Source organism: Leptonychotes weddellii, chromosome 14, assembly GCF_054177405.1.
Source record: "Leptonychotes weddellii isolate Sample4059 chromosome 14, ASM5417740v2, whole genome shotgun sequence".
Classification (NCBI taxonomy): Eukaryota; Metazoa; Chordata; class Mammalia; order Carnivora; family Phocidae; genus Leptonychotes; species Leptonychotes weddellii.
The window spans coordinates 55,543,538-55,570,938 of record NC_138382.1 but is presented as its reverse complement, the minus strand read 5'-3'; the positions used below and the strand labels follow the sequence as shown (position 1 = coordinate 55,570,938).

Here is a 27,401-nt window from a genome sequence, read left to right as displayed (position 1 = left end):
ATTAAGAATTCCTCATATCAATGAGATCATATGATACATGTCTTTCTCTGTTTGACTTATTTAAAAAATATTTAATTTATTTATTTGACAGAGAGCGAGAGAGGGAACACAAGTAGGGGGTGTGGGAGAGGGAGAAGCAGGCTTCCCGCAGAGCAGGGAGTCTGATGTGGGGCTCGATCCCAGGACCCTGGGATCATGACCTGAGCCAAGGCAGATGCTTAACGACTGAGCCACTCACGTGCCTCTTTATCTTACTTTTGAGCTAGCACAGCCAAAATACACTCCCTTTGTGATCAATCATATTTGGCTATAATGTATAGTTTTTAAAACAATTTTGCAATAGTACCCTTGCCGTCAATGTTTTCCAGACAACAAGGCCTGTGACATTGTGGTCCTCAGTGGTAGTCCCTTCAGACATTCATTAACCTCATGGAAAATTTTGTACAATAGGCTGCAAATAGAAGATCAAGGCAAAACAATCTGCTGTGTGTTGCAACCTAGGTGATGAATCGATCTTCCATTTAGAGGTAATTGCTGAAAACATACTAATAAAACAAATCCAAGGGGATGTCAGTCCAATGAACTGAGTTGAAATAGCCATGTGTATGGGGGATAGAATATTTTTTACTATAAAGAGTCTATATAGAATAGGAATAAAAAAATTCCAAGAGGATTTTCATTGATATAGTGAGAAAATAGAGACAAAATTTAAAACTATGACCAAAAGAATGATTTGAATATCCAAAAAAGATGGATAGTTAGGTCTAGAATTTATTTTAGTGGGAATAAAAATTCATTTAATCAGAATATAGTTTCTGGATCCTTAGTTCAGTAGTCCCTACATATGTAATGATGTCATTTCCCACTGGTCTGGTGAGGTTGCTGTACAATAGGCAGCAGATTTGCACTCTTGATCCAGAATATAAAGTAAGCTTGTGTTTCCAGTGTTCAGATTCTGTAACAATTTACCTCATAGCACCAATTCAGTTCTCTTTGGTTCTGTTTAGCAAATGTTTGTCTAGTGCTAATCATGAACAGACAAACAGTCCCTGTCCTGGAGCCTTTCACTGGGCTGCTGTTTGGAAAACTTTTATTACTTGCTCTTGAATACATATTTTGATTTGTGTAAAAAGTAAATGAAGCAGAGAAAAGAGTTTTTAGCTAAAAGGGAAGAATTTTGATTTTCATTGTTATAAGAGTATTTGGAGAACTGTTTTGAGTACTTTTAATTTTTTGTTGTTGTTGGTAATGCATTCCTATGGTTAACTTGAGACATCATATTTGACACACACACACACTCATACACTCACACACACTCACACACACTCACACACACGCTCATTTAACTTTTATATGAATGAATTGAAATAGCCTTTCTTTAAACATGTCAACCTGAGTTTCTTGCTTTAAATGGTGCTGGCCTTTGCTATGGGGGCATAACACTCTTCATTACAATGTGAGTAGAGTTTGATATAACATCCATCCGTGTCATGAAAATTTTCATCCATGTGATGAAAATTAGTAGGTTGACTTCTATTGTTTATAGAACCTTTTTGTAGAAACATTAACTCTAATGTGCATCTGCATGTCAGTAAAAATCTCAGTTTCTCAAAAAAAAATACATTTGCTTCAATAGACAAAGTGAACTTGCAGAGTGAATTTACTTCTTAGTCATCATTTACCAAGGAATTGGGATTTGGCTGGCTAGCATTAAAGAAGGTGAATTTGGGACTCAGAATAAAAGAAGCATGCATCTTTAAGGTATAAAAGAACCTATAGAAGATGAAGTTGATTGAAATAAGGGCAAAAATAGGATGGAACAAGTACCCTAATAATAACCAAAGGCAAATATAAGTAGTTAAGAAGCCAGTTAAAATAGGTCCAAAGGATTCAGACCTAAAATTCACACTAAGTTTCCTGAATAGGGAGAAATGTTCTACATGTCAGGTGTCTTTTTGTTTGAGTGAATTAGAGCCTTTTCAATGGATTCTGTGTCCACAAGAAAGGAAATTTGTATGTGTGTGTGGGAGGGGTACTATTTATGAAGAAAAAGTAAAGGAAGGCCTGAGACTTTATGAGGCAAAGTCTTTGGATGGAAAACCTACTGTTTCTGATCCCTGAGTGATGGCAGTGAATATTTCCCTGAAGAATAACCCAAGGTGAGAGGTGTCAAAGAACTGCCCTTTTAGAAAATGTCTTTTTGGTCATGACATGGATGGATGTTATATCAATTGAACTTAAGCAGCAACTGGTTAAAGTGGCAATGAAAAGTTTTTTTGCATTAAGAAAATGAGAAGACAAGTCGCAGACTTGTAGACAATATATGTAAGTCATATATCCAAAATATTATTCATAGCCAGAATATATGAAGAACTCTCAAAACTCAACAAAAAGAAAATGAACAATCCAATTAAAATGGGCAAAATATATATATAATTATAAATATTATATATATATGCATATACATACACACACACACACACACACATATATATGTGGATGAAAAGCAGCTATAATTCCCATACATTTCTGGTAGGAATGCAAAAATGATACAGCTACTCTGGAATACTCGCAGTTTCTTATAAACTTAAATATGTGCGATTCTTTATCCACTATGCCACTCTGAAATTTACCCTAGAAAAATGAAAACTTATGTTTACACAAAAATGTGAGTATAAATTTTATAACAGCTTTATTCATAATTGCCATAAAACTGGAAACAACTCAAATGTCTTTCAGTAGGTGAATAAACAAACTCTAGTACATCCATACAGTGGCATGCTACTCAGCAATTACAACTTGGATGAATCTCAGAGGCTTTATGCTAAGAGAAAGAAGCCAGAGGCCAATGGCTCATATGATTCCTTTTATGTGATATTCTGGAAAAGGTAAAATTATAGAATAAAAAGCATTTTAGTCTTTGCAAGATTTATGAGTAGACAAAAGGAAGGATGAAAAAGGGATAGCACAAGGCAGTGTTTAGGGTGATAGACAAGTTCTGTGTTCTGATTATAGCTTTAGTTACATGAATCTATACATGTTTCAAAATTCATAGAACTATACACTAAAAGAGACAAAATCAACTTTACTATGTATTTTACTGTATGATAATTATTACAATTTTGTTCTATCTCCCACCAAAAAAAGGATATTTGCATTGTAACAAGAAAACTTCAGTTAATTGGGTTTTACGGGAATTGTACTTGTTTTTTGGGCCATCAGGGCAGTCAGTAAATACTGGTTGGGTTTATTGCTGACCATTGTCCCATCCAATTAACACACTTCTTTCCATGTTTTAATATGCAATGGGTTATTATTGAGTCTTCCTGACTAGGAGCCAGGCAGTCTTTACAAGTTAGCTAACCAAATCTCTGATATAATGCATTCCTTATTGCTTTTATAGTTCATAAGACATTTCAGATAATTAGGGACCACAAGCAAGCTTGAGTTTGGGCCGAGGCTTTGCGACATATTAATTATATGACTTTAGGCTTAAACTCTCTTTGGTTAACTTAGATAAATTTCTTATTTTTGAAATGATCATAAGTGTGGGGTTTAAGTGAGGTGATGTGTGAAATCAGCCTCAAAAATTGCTGGCCTAGAATGGTGGATACAGTAGATTCTTCATACTTCCCTTGTTGATTATTTCACTTCTTTACCTTTTCTCTCTTCTTCCCCTTCTTTATTTTCTTTCTTCCTTCTCATTGGGTCCATGGCAAATTTTTATATATGTGCATTGGTGAACTTGGATTTTCCAGAATAAATAAATTATTATGCTTAAAAAATTTTTTGAATTCTTACAGGTAAGAGAAAGTGAAATGGAATGGGAAAATCAAACCATTCTGGTGGAATTCTTTTTAAAGGGGCTTTCTGGTTACCCAAGGCTTGAGCTACTCTTTTTTGTGCTAATCTTAATAATGTATGTTGTCATCCTTCTGGGCAATGGCACCCTTATTTTAATCAGCATCTTGGATTCCCACCTTCACACCCCTTTGTACTTCTTCATGGGGAACCTCTCCTTCTTGGACATCTGCTACACCACCACCTCCATTCCCTCCACACTGGTGAGCTTCCTCTCAGAAAGAAAGACCATCTCCTTCTCTAGCTGTGCAGTGCGGATGTTCCTTGGGTTGGCCATGGGAACAACAGAGTGTGTGCTCTTGGGCATGATGGCCTTTGACCGATACGTGGCCATCTGCAACCCCCTAAGATATCCTGTCATCATGAGCAAGGATTCCTTTGTGCCCATGGCAGCTGGGTCCTGGATCATAGGAGTCATCAACTCTGCAGTACAAACTGTATTTGTGGTACAATTGCCTTTCTGTAGGAATAACGTCATCAATCATTTCTCCTGTGAAATTCTGGCTGTCATGAAACTGGCCTGTGCTGACATCTCAGGCAATGAGTTTATCATGCTTGTGGCCACAACATTGTTTGTATTGACACCACTGTTATTAATCATTATCTCTTATATATTAATCATTGTCAGCATCCTCAAAATTCGCTCTTCTGAGGGGAGAAGCAAAGTCTCCACCTGCTCAGCCCACCTGACTATGGTGATAATATTCTATGGAACCATTCTCTTCAAGTACATGAAGCCCAAGTCTAAAGAGACACTTAATTCAGATGACTTGGATGCTACTGACAAACTTATATCTATGTTCTATGGGGTTATTACTCCTATGATGAATCCTTTAATCTACAGTCTTAGGAACAAGGATGTGAAGGAGGCAGTTAAACACCTACTGAGAAGAAATGTGTTTAAAAAGTAAATGGGAAAGGGACAGGTAATTTTTATAATCACAATGTGGAAATCAATTAGAGAAACCAAAGAGCCAAATAGGTTCTTGCTACTGTGTCAAATTCATCTCTCAAAGCTCTCAAGCTCTAAAATTTTTTTGGTGCAGTCATAATGAAAATAAGTAAATAAATGTGTATGTTTTAGGAGTCAATGGTTGTAGTTTGTTCTTGTTCTTGTTGTTGAAGAGCTTGATTGTGAGGGCAAGTAGAGGGGTTGTATAATAATGAGAGAGATTTCCAGACAGGAAAAAGTTAACGCTTGTATTAAAACCTTTAAAATGTGTTGTTGTTGTTGTTGTTGTTGTTTTTTATTGTGTTATGTTAATCACCATACATTACATCATTAGTGTTTGATGTAGTGTTCCATGATTCATTGTTTGCATATAACATGTTTTTTTTATAAGATTATTTCCAAAACCAATTTCATACTTTCTTTATAAGACAAAATGAAAACTGGTTTCAGATTTTTAAAACTCAGTTAAAATTATGAATTTACAGTACTGTAATTACTAGAAGAGTCTGATTTACTTGGAGTCTATTCAAATATGTAATGCTGTTTTTCCTCTGTCTATGTAGCTGTATAATATTAAACTTTTTGGTTCTAGAATAGTATTATTTTTTTATAACTTTTTGTTCACCTCCACCTATGAGGCATTAAATTATCATTCTTTATTACTTTCAACATATCTCCTTTGACAGCTTTTTTTCCCAAAGATCTTCTGATACATGGGAATCTAACTGCTTTGGACTTGGAACCTAATACCTGATTTTTAAAGTCATTTGAAAATTAAAAGCAAAAAAAAAAAAAAAGGCAAATAACTTCTGAGTGAACTATCCATGGATTAAAGTAGAGCTATATCTTTTCCTTTGTCCCATTGGCTCTCTAACCATGAAGTATGTTGCTGATCCAAAAGGAATTCTGTTATTAGGGAATGGTGGGTCTACCTTTAGATGGTTTTTATGTTTGATTTTTATCTGGGATTTATATTTCTTTATTCTGTTATGGTAACCTTCAGCTTTAAAAAATATTTACTTTTTATCATTTTGTTTTTTCCTGATTTGAATTGCACACTTTAAATATTCATGTTAGATTTTAATGTTGGGTATTACATCTTTTTTTTCTTTCCTGCTATTGTATTATCCTCAGAATTTTTTTATTTAAAAATTTAAGTAATTTAGCTTATGTTTCTTTTACAATTTCAGAACACTTTAAGGTTTTAAGTTACTTGGTTTTATTCATTTGTTTAATTGCTTTAGTTTTTAAATGCTGGTTAAAACCCCACATTATTTAATCAATTTTTATTTAAAAATTTTATTTAAAATATTCTTGGTTTTCTATTCTATCCTTTAAATTTTTTAAAATTTTGTGTTTACTTTTAATTATAAGGTAGAGATTTATTTTCCCCCTATAGTTCGGAAAGAGGTAGCAATGAAAGAGAAATGACTCCTTTATTTCATTGTCACGCTACTTCTATCTCTGTCTCCTTGAATCTTTTTTTTTTTTTAAGATTTTATTAATTTATTTGTCAGAAAGAAAGAGACAGAGACAGAGAGCACAAGCAGGGGGAACAGCAGGCAGAGGGAGAAGCAGGTTCCCCACTGAGCAAGGAGCCTGATGCAGGACTCAATCCCAGGACCCTGGGATCACAACCTGAGCCGAAGGCAGACGCTTAACCAACTGAGCCACCCAGGCGTCCCTCTCCTTGAATCTTTTATTTCTCTTCCTAATTATTTTCTGAGAATATTTCCCAGGAAATTTGAGAGAACTGCAAGTTCTAGATCCTTCGTACACCCTATATCTGACTAACTAAAAATAACAAAAAGACCTAAGACTTAAGTGACTTCTTGGAATGGTGTACTTCCTGAAACTATATGGGGGATAAAATGTTTTCAATTTCTCCAGTACATAGAGCCAACAACATTTGTCTCAAACCAGAAGCTGTCAGCATTCCCGAGGAGGTCATGAAAGATTTGATTGACAAACTACAGTAGAGTTTTATATAACAGGTTCACAGCCTGATACATTTCAAATATATTTATTCCCAAGGTGGAGTTCTTTGGAATTTCTTTCCAGAAAGGTCATATATATTACTTTTTGTGTCACTCCTTTGCATTACTTTCTTTCATCATGATGGTCAATGAGAAGCTGGCTAGAACCCGGTTTATCCAAATAAGACTTTAAAAAATGGAATAAGAGATTTTTAAAAATGGAGTCAGAGTTGTTTCACTGATTCATGGTTGGATTGTTGGTTTTAGAGCTGGTCATTCTGTAGCTGCCCAGAAAGTGGAACCACCATACTGCAGATTGGCTCTTTGAAAAATATTTAGGGAAAAGAGAGACTAGCAATTTTTGAACTTTAGTTGACTTTCTTAGGAGAGAATAATGTGCCATTCAGAGGGAGATAGAATAGCTGAAAGGTGACTGAATGAGAGTTTTTAGAGACTACTGGTTGTGGCTGATCTCTTGTTCCACACCACTATTTTGGCCTCAGGGCCAGTTATTTCTGCCTATTCTTTGCTGCCATCAATGTTGATGCAGTTCTTGGCCCAGTTTGTTTTATCCCACACATGGATATACATTCCCTTCATTCCCTGAACTGTAGCTAGTTCTGGGCTTCTATTTACTATCTGAAAGTTTGAGGAAGATATAAGGGAATGACAATGTAGAAAAGGAAGAAAGAAAAACCTTAATTAGACTTCAGATCTCACTGTTCCTAATCTCCACCATGAGCTTTCATAAAGATTCCTATCATCCAACTCCTTCCTTCCTTAGTCCCTAGTTTCCTGTTATATTAATAGGGTTCACTGTGTCTCAGATTAGAATTATATCTTAAATTTATCATCACTCTGAGTCCCAGAGAAGCATGATATCTGGCCAGAGATTGTCTCTGCAGCCTGACTCCATGAATTTAGATCTGGGCATTGAAAGACATTAAATTTGGACCAAAACTTAAGTAGTTGCTGTCAGCCAGGGCACAAACAGAGCATAATGCCCCCCCCTTTTTTTTTTGTGAAACATCTTGTGTCTTTGTAACATAATGGCCCTAACAGAACCAATCTTGGAATGATGACCAGATATCTCTATTTGCTCAGAACTAGTCTAGTTAACACCAGTTTCCCTGGTGTAATTAGTAATAGTTCTCCTTTCATTGTCAAATGGCCTAGCTTGGATGACCTGATATATGAACACCCTAAAAGTAGGGCCTATTAGAAGCAGCAGGAGCATCAGATTCCAGGGAAGTGATAGGAATAGCAGATCATAACATTGTAATGGCTGTGTCCTGAGGTAGACAGAGTGAACACATACGAGGACATGGGAGATACTCCCAAGGACTCTTCAAATTAAACGGGTGGTTCTTTCATGAAATTTGGAGATACTCCATTAGATTTCAGTTGTCACTGAAAAATTGCTTAATATCCACCCATAATAATAACTTTATTTGGATCTGTGGACTTCCTTTCAGATAATAATTCACTAGAAAGATTGTTATTTCTGGTAGCTCCTTGTTAGGATAATAAAATTGTATTGTGTGTTTATAAAAAATGTTTTTCCTTTTCATTTTATTATGAAGGGACTGGCAACCAATTCATCTAAGATGATATGTGATCATTGTATAACAAAAGAATGAGGGTCCAAAACAAAGCAACTCTGTTTTCCCACTGGAACGTTAGCTTTTTCATCAGAAGATCACTCTTACTGGCTTTGCCTCTTATGAGGTGAGGAATGTGTGGGAAATCTAAACCTTGTAAACTTTGGCCTGTTACTCATCATTAAATATTAAAATATAATGGAGTGGGGCGCCTGGGTGGCTCAGTCGTTAAGCATCTGCCTTCGGCTCAGGTCATGATCCCAGGGTCCTGGGATCGAGCCCCACATCCGGCTCCCTGCTCGGCAGGAAGCCTGCTTCTCCCTCTCCCGCTCCCCCTGCTTGTGTTCCCTCTCTCGCTGTCTTGCTCTCTGTCAATAAATAAATAAAAATTAAAAAATATATATAATGGAGTAATACCTACAGGAAAATAGGAAAAATTTCAAATACTTCCCTATTCACCACATTGCTAAAGATTCAACAGCTCTCTTAAGATAAAGTTGCCTGATGGTCATACATTTACACGTGGATATTCATTTGTTATATCTATTTGTACCTCTCATTGCTTAGAGACATTTCTTTTTTAAGACTTTATTTATTTATTTGACAGAGAGAGAGAAAGAGCACAAGCAGGGGGAGTGGCAGTCGAGGGAGAGGGAGAGGAAGAAGTAGTCTTCCTGCCGAGCGAGGAGCCCTGCTCAACCCCAGGGTCCCAGATCATGACCCAAGCCAAAGGCAGATGCTTAACCTACTGAGCCACCCGGGAACCCCTACAGACATTTTTTAATAAGACATCCTTGATATTCTTCTTGCTAATGGCCTTTAAGTCCATTAGAGGTTTTCCTATTATTTTAAAGGATAAATAATTTGGAATCTCCAAAAATGAGATGTCATTTGTGATTCCATAAATTCTGAGGTAGCTTGAAAATGTGAAGGTATGTTTGCCATGACCCTGAAAAGATTGACATTAAAAGCCATACTTTCTACTCTCCACTAGATTGGGGAAAATGAATTTCTGGGATTTTTATAAGCCAGGGAAAATGTACTTATTTAATATAATCTTGAGTTATCACATCCATGAACTATCTTGACTTCAGAAGGGTAAGAAGTTTCTCAAGTTTCTATAAATGGGCTATTAATTGTCTTTTTTAGGTTACCTTGAGACTTGGGGAAACCATGTCTTGCACATTAAATGAATGCTGAGGGAAGATCAACTAAAGCTACAAGTAAACAAATTTTTTTTTTCTGGCCAAATTTCCACATGTGTCAAAAAAGAGGATTACTCTGGACAGATGTAGATTTGTGTCTATAGCTTGCTTGATACTCATAAAAAATATTGGTCTGAAACATAAATATGTCAAGCATTTAGTTGCTGTTGCAATTGCGAATTGCAATTGCAAATTGCCTTTGCAATTTTGGTAGAATGTTTAATAAATTTATATCCATACTTATTGAGGAGTATAGATGTGTTCATTTTTAGATGTTTGGATTCTGTTAGAAGGCATGCCAGCCTATCATTAACAACACTGTCTCAATTAGTGCAGATCAGAGCAGTTTCTTATCTTTTCTGGAAATAGCTTTATCCTCAGGTATATTTTTTTCACCTTAAGTTTTTAAATAAACACTATGATATGTGAAGGCCCCTTAACTGGACCCCAGGCAGAAAGTATCTTGGGATATAAAATCATCAGGACAATTGACCTTGGTCTGAGCTAAAACATGTGAAGCTTTCTACTGAGGTCCTGCATCTCTATCACCTGTACACAAGTAATTCTGTCTCAGAATCTGCTCATATTGCAGATCTATTGGCTAGATAAGATCTACCCAGATACTCTATTAAAATGATATATTCCACAATTTACTTTGAAATTTGTTAATTTGCTTTACATTTATTAGACATCAGAGAGTGACAGATATTTTTTATTTATTTTTATTCTCTTTTGTTCTGTCTCACTAAAATCATTAGAAATACTTTTTATAGGATTCCTGGGAGCTCATTTATACCCAGTACTAAGAAAATGGACTTTATATTTGCTACAGTATCTTAGAACTAGAAATATTTTATGTCTTCTGTAATCTGTGTTACAGGAAGAATCTTAATTTTTAAGTAATCAAAACATAGTTTTAAATAGCCATTTTCAGGTACCAATACTTTTTTCAAATAAAATTCTCTAATTTTGCCCAATTTTTCTCAGCTCCTGAATGTCACATTGTAATAGTACCAGAATTCATAATCAGTACTAAAAGTAATGATATATGATATAAATAATTAAAACAAATCTATCATTATTTACGAATCACACTATATGTATATAGAATACTCAAATGGCCTACAAACTATTGGAATTAATAATTTATTGTCAACTATACTTCATTAAATATTTTAAAAGTTATTATAAAAAAGTGAATTTACCAATATTGCTAAATATAAATTTAGCATAGAAAAATCATTACATACCAATAACAAGAAAGTAGAAAAAAGAGTTTAAAGCACAATTTATAATAGCATCAAAAATATAAAAATATATGAATAAATCTAATATAGTATGTGTAAGACATTTATACAAGAAGAATCAATACAACATTATTGAGAGAAATTTAAAAAGACCTAATTTAATGGATTAGAAGATGCAATAGTATAAAAATGTCAATTCTCTCTAAATTGAAATGTAGGTTCAAGGTAATCCCAATCAAAACTCCAGCAGGTATATTGTGAAAATTGCAAAGCAGATGCTAAAATATATTATGCCAACACCAGACAATCCATCCATAAAGAAGAAATCATTTAGAGGGCCAAAATCAAGACTTATTATAGAGCTATATCTAATAAGACAATGCAGTATTGGTGCAAGGATAAGAAAAATAGACTAATGGAACAAAACAAGAGACTCAAACATATCCAAACATATATGGTCAATTGTTTATTTTGTCAAAGTGACACTATAGTGCAATGGGACAGGGAGCTCTTCAATAAAATCATGTTGAGTCAAATAGTGTGCACATAATAAAAAATAAATCTTGCCCTTGCCTCATACCATACACAAAGATTAATTCTAGATGGATTTCATATCTCAGTATGAAAGGTAAAAATGTAAAGCTTCTAGAAAGTAAAGTAGGAGGCTTGGGCTTATCAGGATATTTTCCTATGGATAAAAATGGGATAGACAAATGAATAAAATTATGATTCTTTTAAGAAGGATAAAGATCAGGTGAGTCAGTGTTGGATAGGGAATGACACCATTTATTGCTCCATCAGTCTTACATTGCTACAATGATACAACATTATTAACAGTCATAAAATCTCAGTGGCATACCAAAGTAAGCATTTATTAAAGTCTGTGAGAATTGGGGTCATTAATGCAATTAATATACCACAATTGTCTAAGATTACTTAACTAATCAATAGTTGAACTAAGGTTTAATCCACAACTCTTTAAGTCTAGTACTCATTCCAATGCACTATTCCTTCAAAGATTACTATATATTACTCAAGGGCATTTGATAGTAATAAATTATTTGACTGATCAGTGCTCTCTCTTTGTGGCCATTTAAAAGCTCAGTAAGGATGTTTTATATTCTATTTCTCAGATAACTGAAATATTTGGAGCAGTCACTTTACAAGCTGAGATCATACAGGCAGACATTTCTATAGTTCTTATTTGTAATGTTTGCTGTGTGTAATTGAAGGGCTATCTGCAGAAGGCATGTAATAGGCAAATAGTCTCCTCCAATTCTGCTTGCACAAATGCTGCTCAACCCAAATAACTTGAAATAATTTAAAATTTTTTAATCTATTTTTTTTGGTTCCCAATTAGTTAATGGAACTTGGAGAGTCATACCCTGGAGAACTAGAAAGTTTCTTAACTTCTTTATGTTTCAGAAGCACAATGCTAAATTGTTAAGGGAGTTGGAAGGTCCCTAATAGCAACGGAAGCTTTAGTAGTCTTAGATCCAGGGATAACCCTTTGGAAGTTTTGGGGAGCAGATCATATAGGGTGGTGATTTTGGCAAAACAAATCTTTATGTCGTTATTTTTCTTAAGAAATTATTTTCATATTTTTAATTAACAAAAGCTCTGTATTTTGAGAACTTGTGAATCAGGCAAGATTTGGGTTGATTTTTTGCAAACCAAGAACATCCATTTCCTTTTTCATTGCAATCTTCTGAGTAAAAATACCTCTGCACAACTCATTCTAATATAGTTATCATGGAATATTGTCCTAATTACAAAAATCAGATTCTTTTACTTTTTTGAGAACTGCACAAGATTCACAAGAAGGACCATGCTGTAGATCAACTTTAAATATTGAAGCATACATTAATCAAAAAGGAAGATGCTTATTACATGTGCTAAGGTATATGAAAGTAGACATTATCCATTTCTTTCTGTATCCTCAGATTTCTAAAGCTTATTAATGGGTCTCAGCTAGACCAGGAAACCAGAGTAGAGATATTTACTTTAAAAAAAAATACTAGTTGGTAGGAAAAATACTGAGTTGAAATGAGTCCTGAATATGGGATAGGACTTTTGGCTTTATGCTTTTGATTTTCTCATTTACCTCAGATAAGTCATTAAATGCCTTCAGGCGTCCATCAACTTTAAAATAAGAGGATTGGATTAGAACTCTGAGTCTGTTCTGGCTCTGACATCGAGAAAGAAAGAGGGGAGTTTGTTAGAAAACATTTATTTTAGTACTGGAATCGGAAGTCATTTTAAAGAAAGTATCTCAATAAAATGATTTAGGATAGGTGAGACTCTTAAAAGGATATGAGATAAGGGTAAGGGAATGAGTGGGGACTCAATCTGCATAAGAAAAAGAGACCTCATTGTTTTATGAGAGAGAGGACAAGAGAGTGGTGAAGAAAGAAGGGAATGGGGAAGGCAAGAGGATCTAGAGCTAGAGCAAGAAAATTGGGTGCTGGGTGGGGAAAGACAATAGAGAAAGCCTCAGTGGAAGTGGTGGTGTGTGCTGCCCAAAGTGGACAAAAGAGCAGAAATTTCTAACATTAACCTTTCTGAAAATAATCAGTAAAATGTTTCATATTCATCCATGGTTGGGGGTTGAAATTTCAATAGATTATAAAGAAGATGCTAAGTTTTTTTATCTGAGTCAGTGTGAATGTGGTTCTAGAAAGCAGGGAGACCATGAAATCATAAACTCTTTGTGATTCTCTGAAATATTAGATAGTTCATGAAATTGGGGTGGTGGAGGGAGAATTTAAAACAAGTTAATTTAGGAATTATCATCCTCCTGGTATAGATTAGAAAACTGAGTTTCAAAGAAGCCAAGCGGTTGGTCTAATTGTATGTATTAGTAAGTAGCATGGTTGGATTTAGAGTCCAAGTCTCATACTCAGAGGACAGTGCTTTAAAACCCTACAGAAGGTAATTGTTTGGGAAGCACTACAAGTTCTTCTAAGAGTACAAGTGGTCATTGCCTTCCCCACCTCCCTCAGTCTACATCAGATATTTAAAGCTAAGAGCTCATCATCTTTGTTTCTTTTTTTTTTTTTTAAATGTTTTATTTATTTATTCACGAAAGTCAGAGAGAGAGAGGCAGAGGGAGAGGGAGAAGCAGACTCCCTGCCGAGCAGGGAGCCCGATGCGGGGCTCGATCCCAGGACCCTGGGATCATGACCTGAGCCGAAGGCAGATGCTTAACCATCTGAGCCACCCAGGCGCCCCGTCATCATCTTTGTTTCTTAAATGAACTAGTTTCTCTAATGTTAAAGATAAGAGTGCAGATGTAAATGACAAGTTGAGAAATCTTCAGGCTTTTATGTTGACATGGAGAACTGTACTGAAAATGTACTTATTTGAATATGTATCAAAAGCTTTCCATGTTCAAGGCAGTGGTGTGTTATTAAAAATCTTAAATGTGAGTTATTACTTTGCTAGTATTATGGGGAACAAGCTCTTGAGAAGCTCACTTCTACCAGGGGTGGGAGCAATTGGGATGTGCATATATGGCTATAGTTTGGTGTAATATACTTGAGTAACATAAGTATGTACAAAGAACGAAGTTGTACTTGAGACAGTGGCATACAGTTTTGATGACTGGATAAATATTCATGAAAGACCAGATTGGAGCTGGGGGGAAAGACTACTCCATGGAGATAAACTGTTGATTAAAGACATAAAAATATAAAATGGCATGGTAAGTATGAGAAACTACACGCTGGTTGTTGTTTCAGACCAGAGTGTGAAAGTGGAGTGTTGGGATATGAGAAGTAGGGAGAAGTAGGCAGTGATGAGGATGTGAGGCTTGAGTACTTGTGACTGATTTCATTTGAACTCCACTTGTAGGACAGTGGTTTTTAAACAGGTCTCCATACGTGACCAGTTGTGAGACAGCACAAGTAATTTGAATTGCAATATAAAATACTCAACTTTGAAAATTATTTTGTTTCTAAGTGTGGGTTCAGGATATTCCATATTAAAAAATGCCTTCCTGAAGAGAGAAATTAGGTGGTACTATAGTGATTGGATGCATGTTTATCTTCTGTTTATATTCCTTAATGTACAGCATATTCATCTGTTGTATTACATAATTAGCAGGTTTATGAAATGCAATTAAATCCTTCATCAATGTAACTTTTACAAAATTTTTTTCTTTCCCCAGCAGATCTCTGTCCTTTCCTCGATTAAATCTAATGCATTTTTTGATTAAACTAAGTCTCAAACTGTCTCCCTGAGCATCATCCCCAACATAGAGTTAGGATTCTTACTCTCTGTGTTCTCTAGTACCCTAGGGCATGCTTATATCATGTTCTTGTAATTATTTAGTTACTTGACTATGTGATATTCTATTGTGAGTTGCCCAAGAGCAGCTTTTTATGTAATTCAACTCTAGATCTTCAGTGACTTGTAGTATATTCAATAAATGTTGAATGAATGCATAAATAATTAATATGGGATTGCCAGAATAATGATCCTTTTAAAGTACCCCTACCAAACACCCCTGGAAAGTTGGTAGCATTTAATTTTTATAATATATACTATGTATATTTTTATTCACTACTGCAGATAAACAAAAAGGAATAAAATGGTCAAGGCAAACTTGACAGTCATTTCAAATTTTATATTTCTGGGATTTACTCACTACCCCAAAGTTAACGTCATCATATTTGTGTTGTGCTTGCTGATGTACCTGATTACCCTGCTGGGTAATATAATTCTGATCTCCATCACTGTCCTGGATTCCCACCTACACAAACCCATGTACTTCTTCCTCAGCAACCTCTCCTTTTTAGACATCTGGTACACCTCCTCTGCTCTCACTCCAATGCTGGCAAACTTTGTTTCAGGAAAAAACACCATCTCATTCTCAGGATGTGCCATTCAGATGTACCTTTCTCTTGCCATGGGGTCCACTGAGTGTGTGCTCCTGTCCATGATGGCATATGACCGGTATGTAGCCATCTGCAACCCCCTGAGGTACCCCATCATCATGAACAAGAGTGTTTGTGTGCAGATTGTAGCTGGCTCCTGGGTGACAGGCTGCCTCACTGCCCTGGTGGAAACAATGTCTGTGCTGCATCAGTCTCTCTGTGGAAATAGCATCATCAATCATTTCACTTGTGAAATTCTGGCTGTGTTGAAACTGGTTTGTGTAGACACTTCCAGGGTACAGTTAATCATGCTGGTGATCAGTGTACTTCTTCTTCCTATGCCGATGCTCCTCATTTGTATATCTTATGCATTCATTCTCTCCAACATTCTGAGAATCAGCTCAGTGGGTGGTCAAAGCAAAGCCTTTTCAACATGTGCAGCCCACCTGACTGTGGTGGTTTTGTTCTATGGGACAGCTCTCTCCATGTACCTGAAGACCTCGGCCATAGATTCACAGGAAATAGATAAATTTATAGCTTTGGTATATGCTGGATTAACCCCTATGTTGAATCCTATCATCTATAGTCTACGGAACAAGGATGTAAAAACAGCTGTGAAAAAATTGCTGATTAGGAACCCTCTTTGTGCTTTTTTAATCCCCAGTAGCAAATAATATCAATAAACATTAACCTGAGGGATGTTTTAGTGGTCAATACACAACAGAACATTGGGATAATGGGGGAAGACACTCATTTTTTAAAAAGATTTATTTATTTTAGAGAGAGATTGAGCATAGTGGGAGGACAGAGGGCAAGGGAGAGAGAATCTTAAGCAGAGTCCACACTGAGTACAGAGCCCAACATGGGGCTCAATCTCATGACCCTGAGATCATGACCTGAGCTGAAACCAAGGGTCAGATGCTCAACTGACTGTACCACCCAGGTGCCCCAGGAACACACTCATTTTAAGTGAGATGTATGATTTCCTAAGTTTCCTCTTTGACTACTGAAACTAAAATAATATAGATACCTTTTACATAAGCATATCTGAAATCTTATGCAAATGGCTCTCGTGATGACAAATTTCAATTTTTATTTTGGGTTATAGAGTGTAAGTATAATTTTAAACATTAAGTTAGTATATTGTTAGTATTCAAAATTTTGTACATGTAATATACAAATGTAATGCCTATAGTAGACTTTTTAGCTAATTTATGATTAACCTCTGTTTTAGTCTGAATTGTGTCCCTCCAAACCTCATGTTGAAGCTCTAACCCCCCAGTACCTCAGAATTTATCTATATTTGGAGATATGGCCTTTCAAAAAGGTGATTAAGTTAAAATGAGGCTGTCATTGTGGACCCTCATACAATCTGAGTTGTGTCATTATAAGAAGAAATTTAGACACACATGGATTCACCAGGGATGCTCACATACAGAGGAAAGGACATAGCAAGAAGGTGACTATCTGCAAGCCAAGGAGAGGCTTCAGAAGAAATCAAATCTGCCAACACTTTAATCTTGGACTTCTAGCCTCCAGAAGTCTGAGCAAGTAAATTTCTGTTGTTTAAGCAACTCAATCTGTGGTATTTTGTTATGGCAGCTTTAGAAAACTAGTACAACCTCTTTTTCAGCATAGCTAAATTTAATGGAAGAAATTGCATATTCCACAAAGTGTAACTATGTTTTACATGTGTGGATATATTTGTGCATGCAGATAGATGTGTGTGATGTGAATGTCTATGTACACATGGAAAAGGTCTGTACAAATGTATCCTGAATAGAAATGGGTAGGAGTGCCAGTCTGGAAAAAAAATCAAGAGAGTTTAGTAGTTTGTTGTTGGTCTTAGAGTGCTGACACTATTGGGGCACCTGGGTGGCTCAGTTGTTAAGCGTCTATCTCTGGCTCAGGTCATGATTCGGGGGTCTGGGGATGGAGCCCCGCATCGGGCACCCTGCTCCGCGGGAGGCCCGCTTCTCCTTCTCCCACTCCCCCTGCTTGTGTTCCCTCTCTCGCTGTGTTTCTCTCTGTCAAATAAATAAATAAAATCTTTTAAAAAAAGAATGCTGACATTATTTTGTAAATTTAAATAAGCTACAGGATGTTTCATTGAAACTATTAGTACCCTTCCCTTTTTTATTGTTCTTTCCCCTGACACCTAGTTTCTTAAATCCAAGGGTATAAATGAACCTATCAGCTCTTAGAAAGAAAATACCTGATATGTATATTATAAGATATACAATACCCCAAACCCACTAAAATGGTGTGAATTATTGAAATACATGAATATATCTATTATATAAACCACAATATACAAGGAATTAAAAACTGTACACTCAGCAGCATTTGTAGCATTTGTATATACTTTCTGGACCAGATGACTAAATGTGAGTTCAGTGTGCAAAACTTATTTGCTCATCATGAAGTTGTCGCCAGAGTCAATAAAATTGTTGAGATGGCTTGGATCCAGAAAGCAATGGGATGAAGAAAATAGGATGAATATGGGAATTACAGGGTTGTAGGGCTGATTTGATTTCTCAGGTATGAATAAATGGTCATCGAAGATGATTGGTCCATTGGTCTAAGTGAAAGATCTCAGATACAGCCATTGATTGGATGAGAGGAGAAGCTTAAGGATGATGACTTCACGAAGATAGGGATGTAAGTTGGTTGACTGGTTCGCTGTGCTTTGATGGTCAGACTTACAGGAGAAGACAGATTAGTGAAGTCCAGGCAAGAAATCAGAACTAAAGCTATACATACGTTGGGAAGTCTTTTGCACAGAGATGGAAATTGATCCCTAGTTGTAGATGATGAAATCTAGGGAGAAATTTAGGACAATTGTCTATAAAATTGTTGGCTTTGTTTTCCTGTGATTGGGCAGAGCTGTGATAAAGGTGAAGGAATAATACACTTCGGATCTAGAGTAAAGAATTAGTGTTTTTTTTTTTTTTGGTTTCTATACAGGCTTAGAGATCGTAGGCAATTTATTAAACATCTTAATCTAATTTCCTCTTCTATGAAATGGGAATGATTTATTTAATATATTTATAGTAATTATTTAAAAGTTCATATTTGCTAATTCCAAAAGACCACCTGTCAGTCAGCTAGGATGATAGGCTTATCACTTTGATACAGTCAGTTTTTGATCTTCTTTTTCTGGCTAGACTGTAGCTTCAGTTAGTTTGAATTTACCTGTGATTTCAAATGTATTGAGCAACATCTTGTTAGTGTAAGTCTAGGCCTATCGCTCTGGTAGTACTTAGGGATATAAGCATAAAATACCCCAAGTTATCTCTTTCTCCCTCTGTCTTTCTCTGACAATCTGAGCTGAGTCATTCCCTTTGTGGATGTCGTCTTGATTCTACATGGGTTCTGACAACCTGAATTGGGCCTCCCTTTCATGTTGATATTTCACTTACTCCATCAGGCTCCAAAACATCATGCTGGGCAGAACAAGCAAAGATGCCCTCCTGAACACTGTTTGGTTGCTGAAACCTTTGCTGAGTGGCCCTTTAGCATAGATTCTCCTCATCCAGCTCAGGCTATGACACTGTACCAGGCAGCTCAACTATATATCATATAAACATATGATATCACATAAAAAAATAAAACTGCATACTATTATTCACTAGCAATTTCAAAGGGTTTTTTTTTTAAAGGAAAATATTTAAAATGAAACTATTGCTGCTGAAAAAGTGAAATTGTCAGTATTCTTTAAGAAGGATTTATACAGGGGCACCTGGGTGGCTCAGATGGTTGAGTGTCTGCCTTCGGCTCAGGTCATGATCCCAGGGCCCTGGGATCAAGGCCCACATTGGGCTCCCTGCTCGGCAGGGAGCCTGCTTCTCCCTCTCCCTCTTCTGTTCCCCTGCTTGTGCTCTCTTGCTCTGTCAAATAAATAAATAAAATCTTTTAAAAAAAGAAGGATTTATACAATTGATATTATCTTTTTCTCAGCAATTTTTTATTAGAGAATAATTATACACTGATACGATTTTTGTCTTACCCAGCCCAAATGTTTTATCTGCCCTTATACTTCCATACATTTAAAATTAGCTGATACTTTATCAAAAACTTTTGAATTTGTTGTTTAGTCAATGAAATAATACATAAATTCAAGTTCTCTTATCTCACTGTATTATATCAAGTACTTGGACTATATTTTACTATTTTTTTTTTTATTTAAAAATTTTATTTATTTGACAGAGAGAGACGCAGGGAGAGAGGGAACACAAGCAGGGGGAGTGGGAGAGAGAGAAGCAGGCTTCCCGCTGGATGTGGGGCTCGACCCCAGGACCCCCAGATCATGACCTGAGCTGAAGGCAGACACTTAATGACTGAGCCACCCAGGTGCCCCTATATTTTACTATTCTTTAAAAATGTTAATTCAGTAATTAATTATTGTCTACTGTTTTAAATTTATTTGACATTAGACTTCATACAGAGAACAGTGAGTTCTGCCATTGGGGAGATTTCAGAATCTAATAAATGATTTGGTATAAAAGGAAAATTACCATAGCAGAGGTAAAGTTCAAGGCAGCATAGAGGAGGGAATAACTAACTAAGTTTTGGAAGGATTTGCAGAAGATCGAACACTTGAATTTTCTTTAATGAGTTTGCTAGGTTGTTACCATAGAAAGAGAAATGTGATGAGGGGGAAGAAGTGGGCATATGCTATTGTCTTTAGGTAGGGAAAGAACATGATATAATTGGAGAACTAATAGTGAATGGAGCATAGCATTGTGCAAAGGGGGTGGGAGAAACAGAGGAAGGAAAAAAGAAGGGGAAATAGATACCTGAAAAATGAGGTTGGGGCCAGATCAAGTCCTTGGGTAAAACAAACATCAGTATTAAACAGACAAACAGAAAAACTCAAGTAGTTCTCTCAAAAGGGAGCTGAAAAATATGTGTTTTACTTGTTCAGTAGACAAAGGTACAGATGGTCCTTGACTTAAAATGGTTTGACTTAGGATTTTTCAACTTTATGATGATGCGAAAGCGATATGCATTCAGTAGAAACCATACTCTGAAATTTGAATTTTGATCTTTTCCTGGGCTAGCAACATGGTAGCTCTTGATACTCTCTTGTTACGCTGGGCAGTGGCCACAGCTTCCAGTCTGAGCCACATGATCAGAAGGGTAAACAGCTGATACACTCACAACCATTCTGAACCCATACAACCATTCTGGTTTTCAATTTCAGTATAGTACTCATATAATTTATTATTGTATGAAATATTCAGTATTTTATTGTAAACAGTCTTTGTGCAAGATGATTTTGAACAACTGAAGGCTAATGTAAGTGTTCTGAATGCGTTTAAGGTAGGCTAGGCTAAGCTATGATGTTCAGTAGGTTAGACGTATTAAATGCATTTTTTACTTATGATATTTTCAACTTCCAATGGGTTTATCAGGACATAACCCCATCAGTTAAAGAAGATCTGTACTGGATTTTTTTGGAAAAGCCTAATTTTATTTCTTTTCTTATTCCTTAAAGTTTACTCTCATTTCTTATACCAGTTGTCTGTACATTTTTATGTCATTTTTATAAAAAGGTGAAGTTAGATTATTATCTTGAAATTTATTTCCAACTCCTAAATTCTGTGATGCTACATATGATCTTTATTTCTTTTGTTCTGTTTATATTAAAAACCTACGTCTCACATCTATGGGCTTATTTTGTGCATGAACTTAAAGAGGTAAGTTTCTCATCCTTTCCTCCAGAACTACTGTCTAGTCATCAATTTCCTCATAGCTCCATGCACCTCTGTATTTCTCAGGCTATAGATGATAGGATTGAGCATGGGAGTGACTACTCCATAGAACAGAGCAATCAATTTGTTAAAAGCAGAGTCTTTGGACTTTGGCTTCATATACATGAAGAGGATTGTCCCATAAAACACGGTCACTACTGTTAAGTGAGCTGAGCAGGTAGAAAAGGCCTTTTTTCTTCCTTCTGCTGAATTGATTCTTAGTACAGTAGAAAGGATGAAAATGTAGGATATACAAATTAACAGTAATGGAGAAAACAAAAATATTACATTGCCCAACATTATAGTACTCTCATTCAAGGAAATATCTGTACAAGCCAGCTTGACAAAGGCCAGTATTTCACAAGCAAAGTGATTAATGACATTTTTTTCCACAGAAGGGCAACCGTATTGCAAGAATAGTTTCTGTCAGTGAATTGAGAAAGCCCAACCCCCAGGAGAGAGTTGCCATCTGAATACAAAGTGCCTTGCTGATGATGGCGTATCTCAGAGGGTTACAGATGGCCACATAACGGTCATATGCCATCACTGCTAGGAGCACACACTCTGTGGACCCCATAGTGTAGGAGACAGACATCTGAACAACACATCTAGTGAAGGAGATGGTTTTTTTCTGTGATAGGAAGTGTATCAACATTGAGGGGATAAAGGAGGATGTGTACCAAATGTCTAGGAAGGAAAGGTTACCAAGGAAGAAGTACATGGGCGTATGGAGGCAGGAATCCAGAAGAGTTAGGATGATCAAGGTGCTGTTTCCCAGCAGGATCACCAGGTACATCATCAAGCACATCACAAAAAGGAGTTTTTCCACTCTTGGGTACTCGGAAAGTCCCTGCAGAATGAACTCAATGTCAGTCCAATTCATCCTGTCCACTTTACTGTTTTGTACCTGGAGTGATCCAGAAGAGAAAAGTGCATGTGAGTTTAACAAGTCTGTACATATTCCCATATGCAGTAAGGGATCATTGGAGGAGGGGCAGCCAAGCGTGTCAGCACTAGTGGAGTGCTGGTAGCAGCTGTCAGTTTAGCTTTTTGAATTTCTCTTCTTTTCCATTTCCTGAGATTTTGATACACAGTTCTGAGGCAGGGAAGAACTATTTGCATTTTTAACAAACATCTGTTATTTCCAATTCATTGGACCCACAGATCCCACTTTGAATATCATTATTGTGGAGAGGCTGTGCCTAATCTGTTAAAAAATATATGTGTATTTGATTTTATTTCATGGCAATCATTAACAATATCATTGGTTTAAGGCTTTATAATTTATAAATATGTTCACACATATTACTCATTTTATCATCACTATAATTATCTGAGGAAAGTGAAATTCATGAGGTAAAATGTATATAAAAACATGAGTGAGCCACTATTCAAATCTGCATTTTCTGACTTTACATCACCTGCTCTTTTTAAACAACAGGCTATTGCCCTCTCTAAATTATGTAAATTGTCTAAGGAGTGGGAATCAGACATCTTTTCAAATAATGTTCTCCAGAGGGGCGCCTGGGGCTCAGTTGGTTAAGCGTCTGCCTTCAGCTCAGGTCATGATCCCAGGGTCCTGGGATCAAGCCTCGTGTCGGGCTCCCCGCTCAGCAGGGAGCCTGCTTCTCCCTCTGGCTCCCTCTGCCGCACCCCCTGCTTGTGCTCTCTCTCTCGTGCTTTGTCTCTCAAGTAAATAAATAAAATCTTAAAAAAAAAAAATAATGTTCTCCAGATGATTCTAATGTGCAATGTGGAAGTAAACCACCTGTCCAGTGGAGTGCCTCTAAATTTTAGTATATAGATGAATCGTGTGGGGGATCTTTGTAAAGGATTCTGAATCAGTGGGTCTGAAGCAGATTCTAAGATCTGAATTTATTAACATGTTCCCAGATGCTGCTGCTGCTGACTAGAGAACCCACACGAATAGCGAGTCCTTTTAGACCATCTCTCTCCAATACTATTGCAGAGTGTCACTAGTGCTTCCATTGTATATAGGACTAATTGAATAGTAGAAAATGAAAAAATGAACACTTTCTGGGATTTGGAGTTGAGATATCTGTGTGAGTGTATTGCAGTCAGTTTTGTGTTCTTAGATTTTAGATATACAAGCAACCAATTTGCATACAAAAGAACATGCTTTTTTATTTCTGTCCATATTAAAGTCATTTCTCTTCCATTTGTTAAATTTGCAATTAGGGTCAATATGTTCCAGAAAAGGAATTTGAGGTCAGCTCAGTCATCTGAGTTGTGTATCATAGAGCATGGAGCACATAACTTTAATTTGAAAAATTTAAGGAGTAGATATTACTAGATGACCTTCTTTTTTATAGTAAATAAATCAAAGAACATAATTTTGAAAACACCTTTTCATTCCCAAGGTATTCTGACAAACTTTAAAATATCCCTAGAGGGTGGCACCTAGGTGGCTCAGTTGGTTAAGTGTCAGACTCTTGATTTTGGCTCAGGTCATGATCTCAGGGTTGTGGGATTGAGCCCCACATCATCGGTTCCCTGCTCAGCGGGAAATCTGCTTAAGATTCTCTCTCTCCTTCTCCCTTTGTCCCTCTCCACCTACGTTCTCTTTCTCTCAAATAAATAAATACATCTGTAAAAAAATATCCCTAGAGGAAAAGAAAAGAATTGATCCAATGGATGAGTTTCTACTTAGTGTTTCTAAACAAGGCTGTGTTTCTGGTATAGAGTTTGCCGTTTTTCTCTGTGATAGTCATTTGCCAACAGGTCATGCTTTCTATGACAACTCTAGCTTATAATGGTGAGACATATTAATCAGCATAATACAATGTTTATATGTCTGTTGGCTATGGAAAGGAGGACTCCCCTCCAATTCAAGCTGTACCATACTTTGTAGGCATACATTACAAAGAGGGTAGAAGGGTTCAGTAGGCCAGGATATACTTCTATTTGGTATTAAGATTGGAATTTGAATGACTGTAGATATATATCTCAACCTACTCTGAATATGAAAATGAAAGTCTGATAGGGGCTTTGAAGGACCATCGGTTGTCTGGGGTCTGTTGTTTCAGGAAGGATGTGAATCATGTCAGATACCCTCTTTTCTTTTCTAGGGACAAGTTGATTCCTATTTGGAAATTACTTGCAGGAAGTAATGATGGTGTGCATTTAGTATCTTGACAGTTCAGAGATAGTTGCCATAAAAAAACTTCACTTGCAAACATTTATAAGAGAAACCACCAATCTTCTTCATTTTAGCTTACTTCACTAAATGGGTTCCTGGGAACTAGGGAATGAAGATTTTTAAGATTCTTGATAGTTTCTTTCCATGCAAAGTGTATATTGGATAATTCCATTTCTACTAAATCTTTGCCATTATTAGATATTGTCTTTTGAAACAGTTTTTCATTCTTAGCTAATGCCACAGGAATTGTTAAATAATCATAGCATACTAATTTGAGGGGCCATTATGCATTTATTAATATGACATTTGTGAGGATGTTGTATTAAAACAAAAATGATGTTTACATTATGTTAAAATGATTAAGTGAAACAGAAACAAAACAACAGAATTTTTTGCAAAACTGAAACCTAAACCAAGATAACCTAGACAGAATAGAAAGACTGAATGAAAAGAAATACCCAAAACATTAATGGTTATATTAGAGAACTTTCTTCTACTTTTCTGAATTACCCAAAATTCTAAAATATATATAAATAAAAAATATTATCAAAAAAGAGAAAAACACTGAAGCAGGTTCCAGTTATGTTAGGAAAATTAACTCAGAATAAAAAAATGTCAAAACAGTTTAAGTAGTACAGTGATTATCTTAAGTGTCTAGAAACTACACTTTGAGGCAGAGCTGTAGAGATGTGTCCTATGCAGTTATTGGTAGGAACCTACTATTTCTGGTGGAAGAGAGCATTTATAATCCCTACCCTCAAAATCATCCAAGTAACAGTATTTTTTGTTTTTAGGAAGTACACCAAGATAAGGAACTTGAGTTCTTGACCTAATCATATGTTATCAAAAGAGATTGCAGACTATTGATGCCTGGAACAGAATTATCATTTATTTATTTATTTTTTTAAGATTTTATATCTTATAGGTGATAAATACCAGAACTATGATTTAAACTCTTATCTTTGATTCTCAGGCCTGTTTTAGCACTATACTATGTTTACTTATTTATAAAATTTCTTCTTATTAAACCACAATTTAATATGAAGCACTTAACTTTCAAGGATCCATATGATAAATACACACATAAAAATATATTGGAATCTTTTGAAAGCATTGAGGCATTTATTGTCTTCCACTTATGAAGACATTATCCACAATAATGAGTTAAAATGAAAAAAGAAAAAGCCAAAATTCATTTCAGGTCTAGCATGGACACTTAAGATCCAGAGTGGTAGAATTGATTTATTATATAAACGGGAACACAAAAAAATTAATATTTCTTCTTTTGCCTTGGACACCTACAGTTCAGAGTAACAGTTATAATTACTTCAGCCTTCTATTACATATTTTTGTTTCTAATCCTACTTTTACTGTAAACACCTTTAGTTATATGTTTCCTCAAACCCTTATTGAGCATAGTTTATGTGTGAATAATATATAAATAATTGTGGGCTCTTTCTCTAGATAATTTTTACTTAAGATTTTAGTGAACTAGAAACTTGAATACAGTAGCTATTCACCTATTACTTATAAGGGTCTGTTGGCAACTTCCTCTTCCTCACTAGTCTCTTTTTCATGTACTATTTTGGGATTTTTAAAAGAATTTAAATAATATTCTGCTGTTGAAGAGGATGCCTGGATTTTTATATTTTTTCCTTTACATATATATACATACTTTCAAAATCCCACCAGCAGTGATCACCTCAACAAAAAAATCTTTATATTTATTGATAGGATGTTTTCCTTTTGAAATAATTTCAGTAAAACTTTTCTCTTTATCTTACCTCCTGATTAGGTTTTAAACTCATCCACACCATTCCATTCTATCAAGTAATAGAAAAAATTTCCAGGAATTTGATTTTAATTTGCATTTCTCAGATGAGACCTGAAGAGTCTCACTTTGAAAGACAGTTGTTCTCTTTCCTAAAAAGAAATGTGAGAAAGAATAGCTACAATCAGGCAATTAGTCTGTACATGAATTTTCATAAGAAGGAATCAAGGAAATAAAATGTATTAAAAATAAAGATCCATGATGCAACTCTAGTTTCCCATTACTTGTGCTAAAGTTGACATTTACTCAAGAGATTCGGCTTCTTTTGGAAGTCAATTTAGCACTTATTTTTTACAAATTTCTTCAATCCCTAAGGTTATGAGTCAGAAACTTAGGATTCTCTAGAGATAAAGTCCCTGACTTCTGCACATTCTAAAAACCCAATTATCTTCACTTAAGGAGAATCTTCAGTTATACATTTCTTGGAGTACTCATTGAATATAGCTGTATTTGATGGCCTCTACGTAAGTTAGGGCTGGAATCAGAATATGTCTAAAAGTTCTCAGAAAAGTTACCTTTCCTTGAGAATTTGTTTTTCTTTTTATTCCAGAAATAATACAAGGTCAATCCTAATAGAGTCCTAAATAGTCATTCCACCTCTTTAAACTCTTTTTATCTTTTTTTTTTTAACTCTTTTTATCTTTAATATTTTTGTTAACTCTAGGCCACACACCATATAATTTTTCTTTTTTATTATTATTATGTTATGTTAATCACCATACATTACATCATTAGTTTTTGATGTAGTGTTCCACAATTCATTGTTTGCATGTAACACCCAGTACTCCATGCAGAACGTGCCCCCTTTAATACCCATCACCAGGCTAACCCATCCTCCCACCCCCCTCCCCTCTAGTGCCCTCAGTTTGTTTTACAGAGTCCATTGTCTCTCGTGGTTCGTCTCCCCCTCCAATTTCCCCCCCTTCATTCTTCCC

The 27,401-nt window shown here is 35.8% G+C and overlaps 3 protein-coding genes and 1 pseudogene across 4 annotated transcripts; 2 read left to right on the top strand and 2 right to left on the bottom strand.

Annotated features, from left to right (window-relative positions):
- LOC115941996 (olfactory receptor 2K2-like) overlaps positions 1-3,261 on the bottom strand; it is a 16,160-nt pseudogene extending 12,899 nt beyond the window's left edge.
- Positions 3,262-3,818: 557 nt separating this feature from the next.
- LOC102735016 (olfactory receptor 13C2) lies at positions 3,819-8,541 on the top strand. 2 transcript variants are annotated; one of them, XM_081802642.1, is made up of 2 exons: positions 3,819-4,759; positions 8,523-8,541. In XM_081802642.1, the coding sequence occupies exons 1-2, from the start codon at positions 3,819-3,821 to the stop codon at positions 8,539-8,541; spliced, it is 960 nt and encodes a 319-aa protein (XP_081658768.1). The 2 variants fall into 2 exon arrangements, with proteins under 2 accessions (XP_081658768.1, XP_006727705.2); XM_006727642.2 differs by lacking the exon at positions 8,523-8,541 and having other exon boundaries at positions 3,819-4,916.
- A 6,233-nt stretch (positions 8,542-14,774) lies between these two features.
- LOC102739237 (olfactory receptor 13F1-like) lies at positions 14,775-16,667 on the top strand. The gene has a single exon (XM_006727651.2). It carries the CDS (start codon positions 15,434-15,436, stop codon positions 16,391-16,393), a length of 960 nt encoding a protein of 319 aa, XP_006727714.2. The 5' UTR covers positions 14,775-15,433; the 3' UTR covers positions 16,394-16,667.
- Positions 16,668-21,161: 4,494 nt separating this feature from the next.
- Positions 21,162-22,358, bottom strand: LOC102738928 (olfactory receptor 13C3-like). Its single transcript, XM_081802641.1, is given in 2 exon segments — positions 21,162-21,862; positions 21,864-22,358. Coding segments are annotated over 2 exon segments (909 nt in total). The 3' UTR covers positions 21,162-21,448.
- Positions 22,359-27,401: the final 5,043 nt, after the last annotated feature.

Bases quoted from the DNA above. Each gene is read 5' to 3' on its own strand.
- LOC102735016 (XM_081802642.1), top strand. From the start codon at position 3,819: ATGGAATGGGAAAATCAAACCATTCTGGTGGAATTCTTTTTAAAGGGG.
- LOC102739237 (XM_006727651.2), top strand. From the start codon at position 15,434: ATGGTCAAGGCAAACTTGACAGTCATTTCAAATTTTATATTTCTGGGA.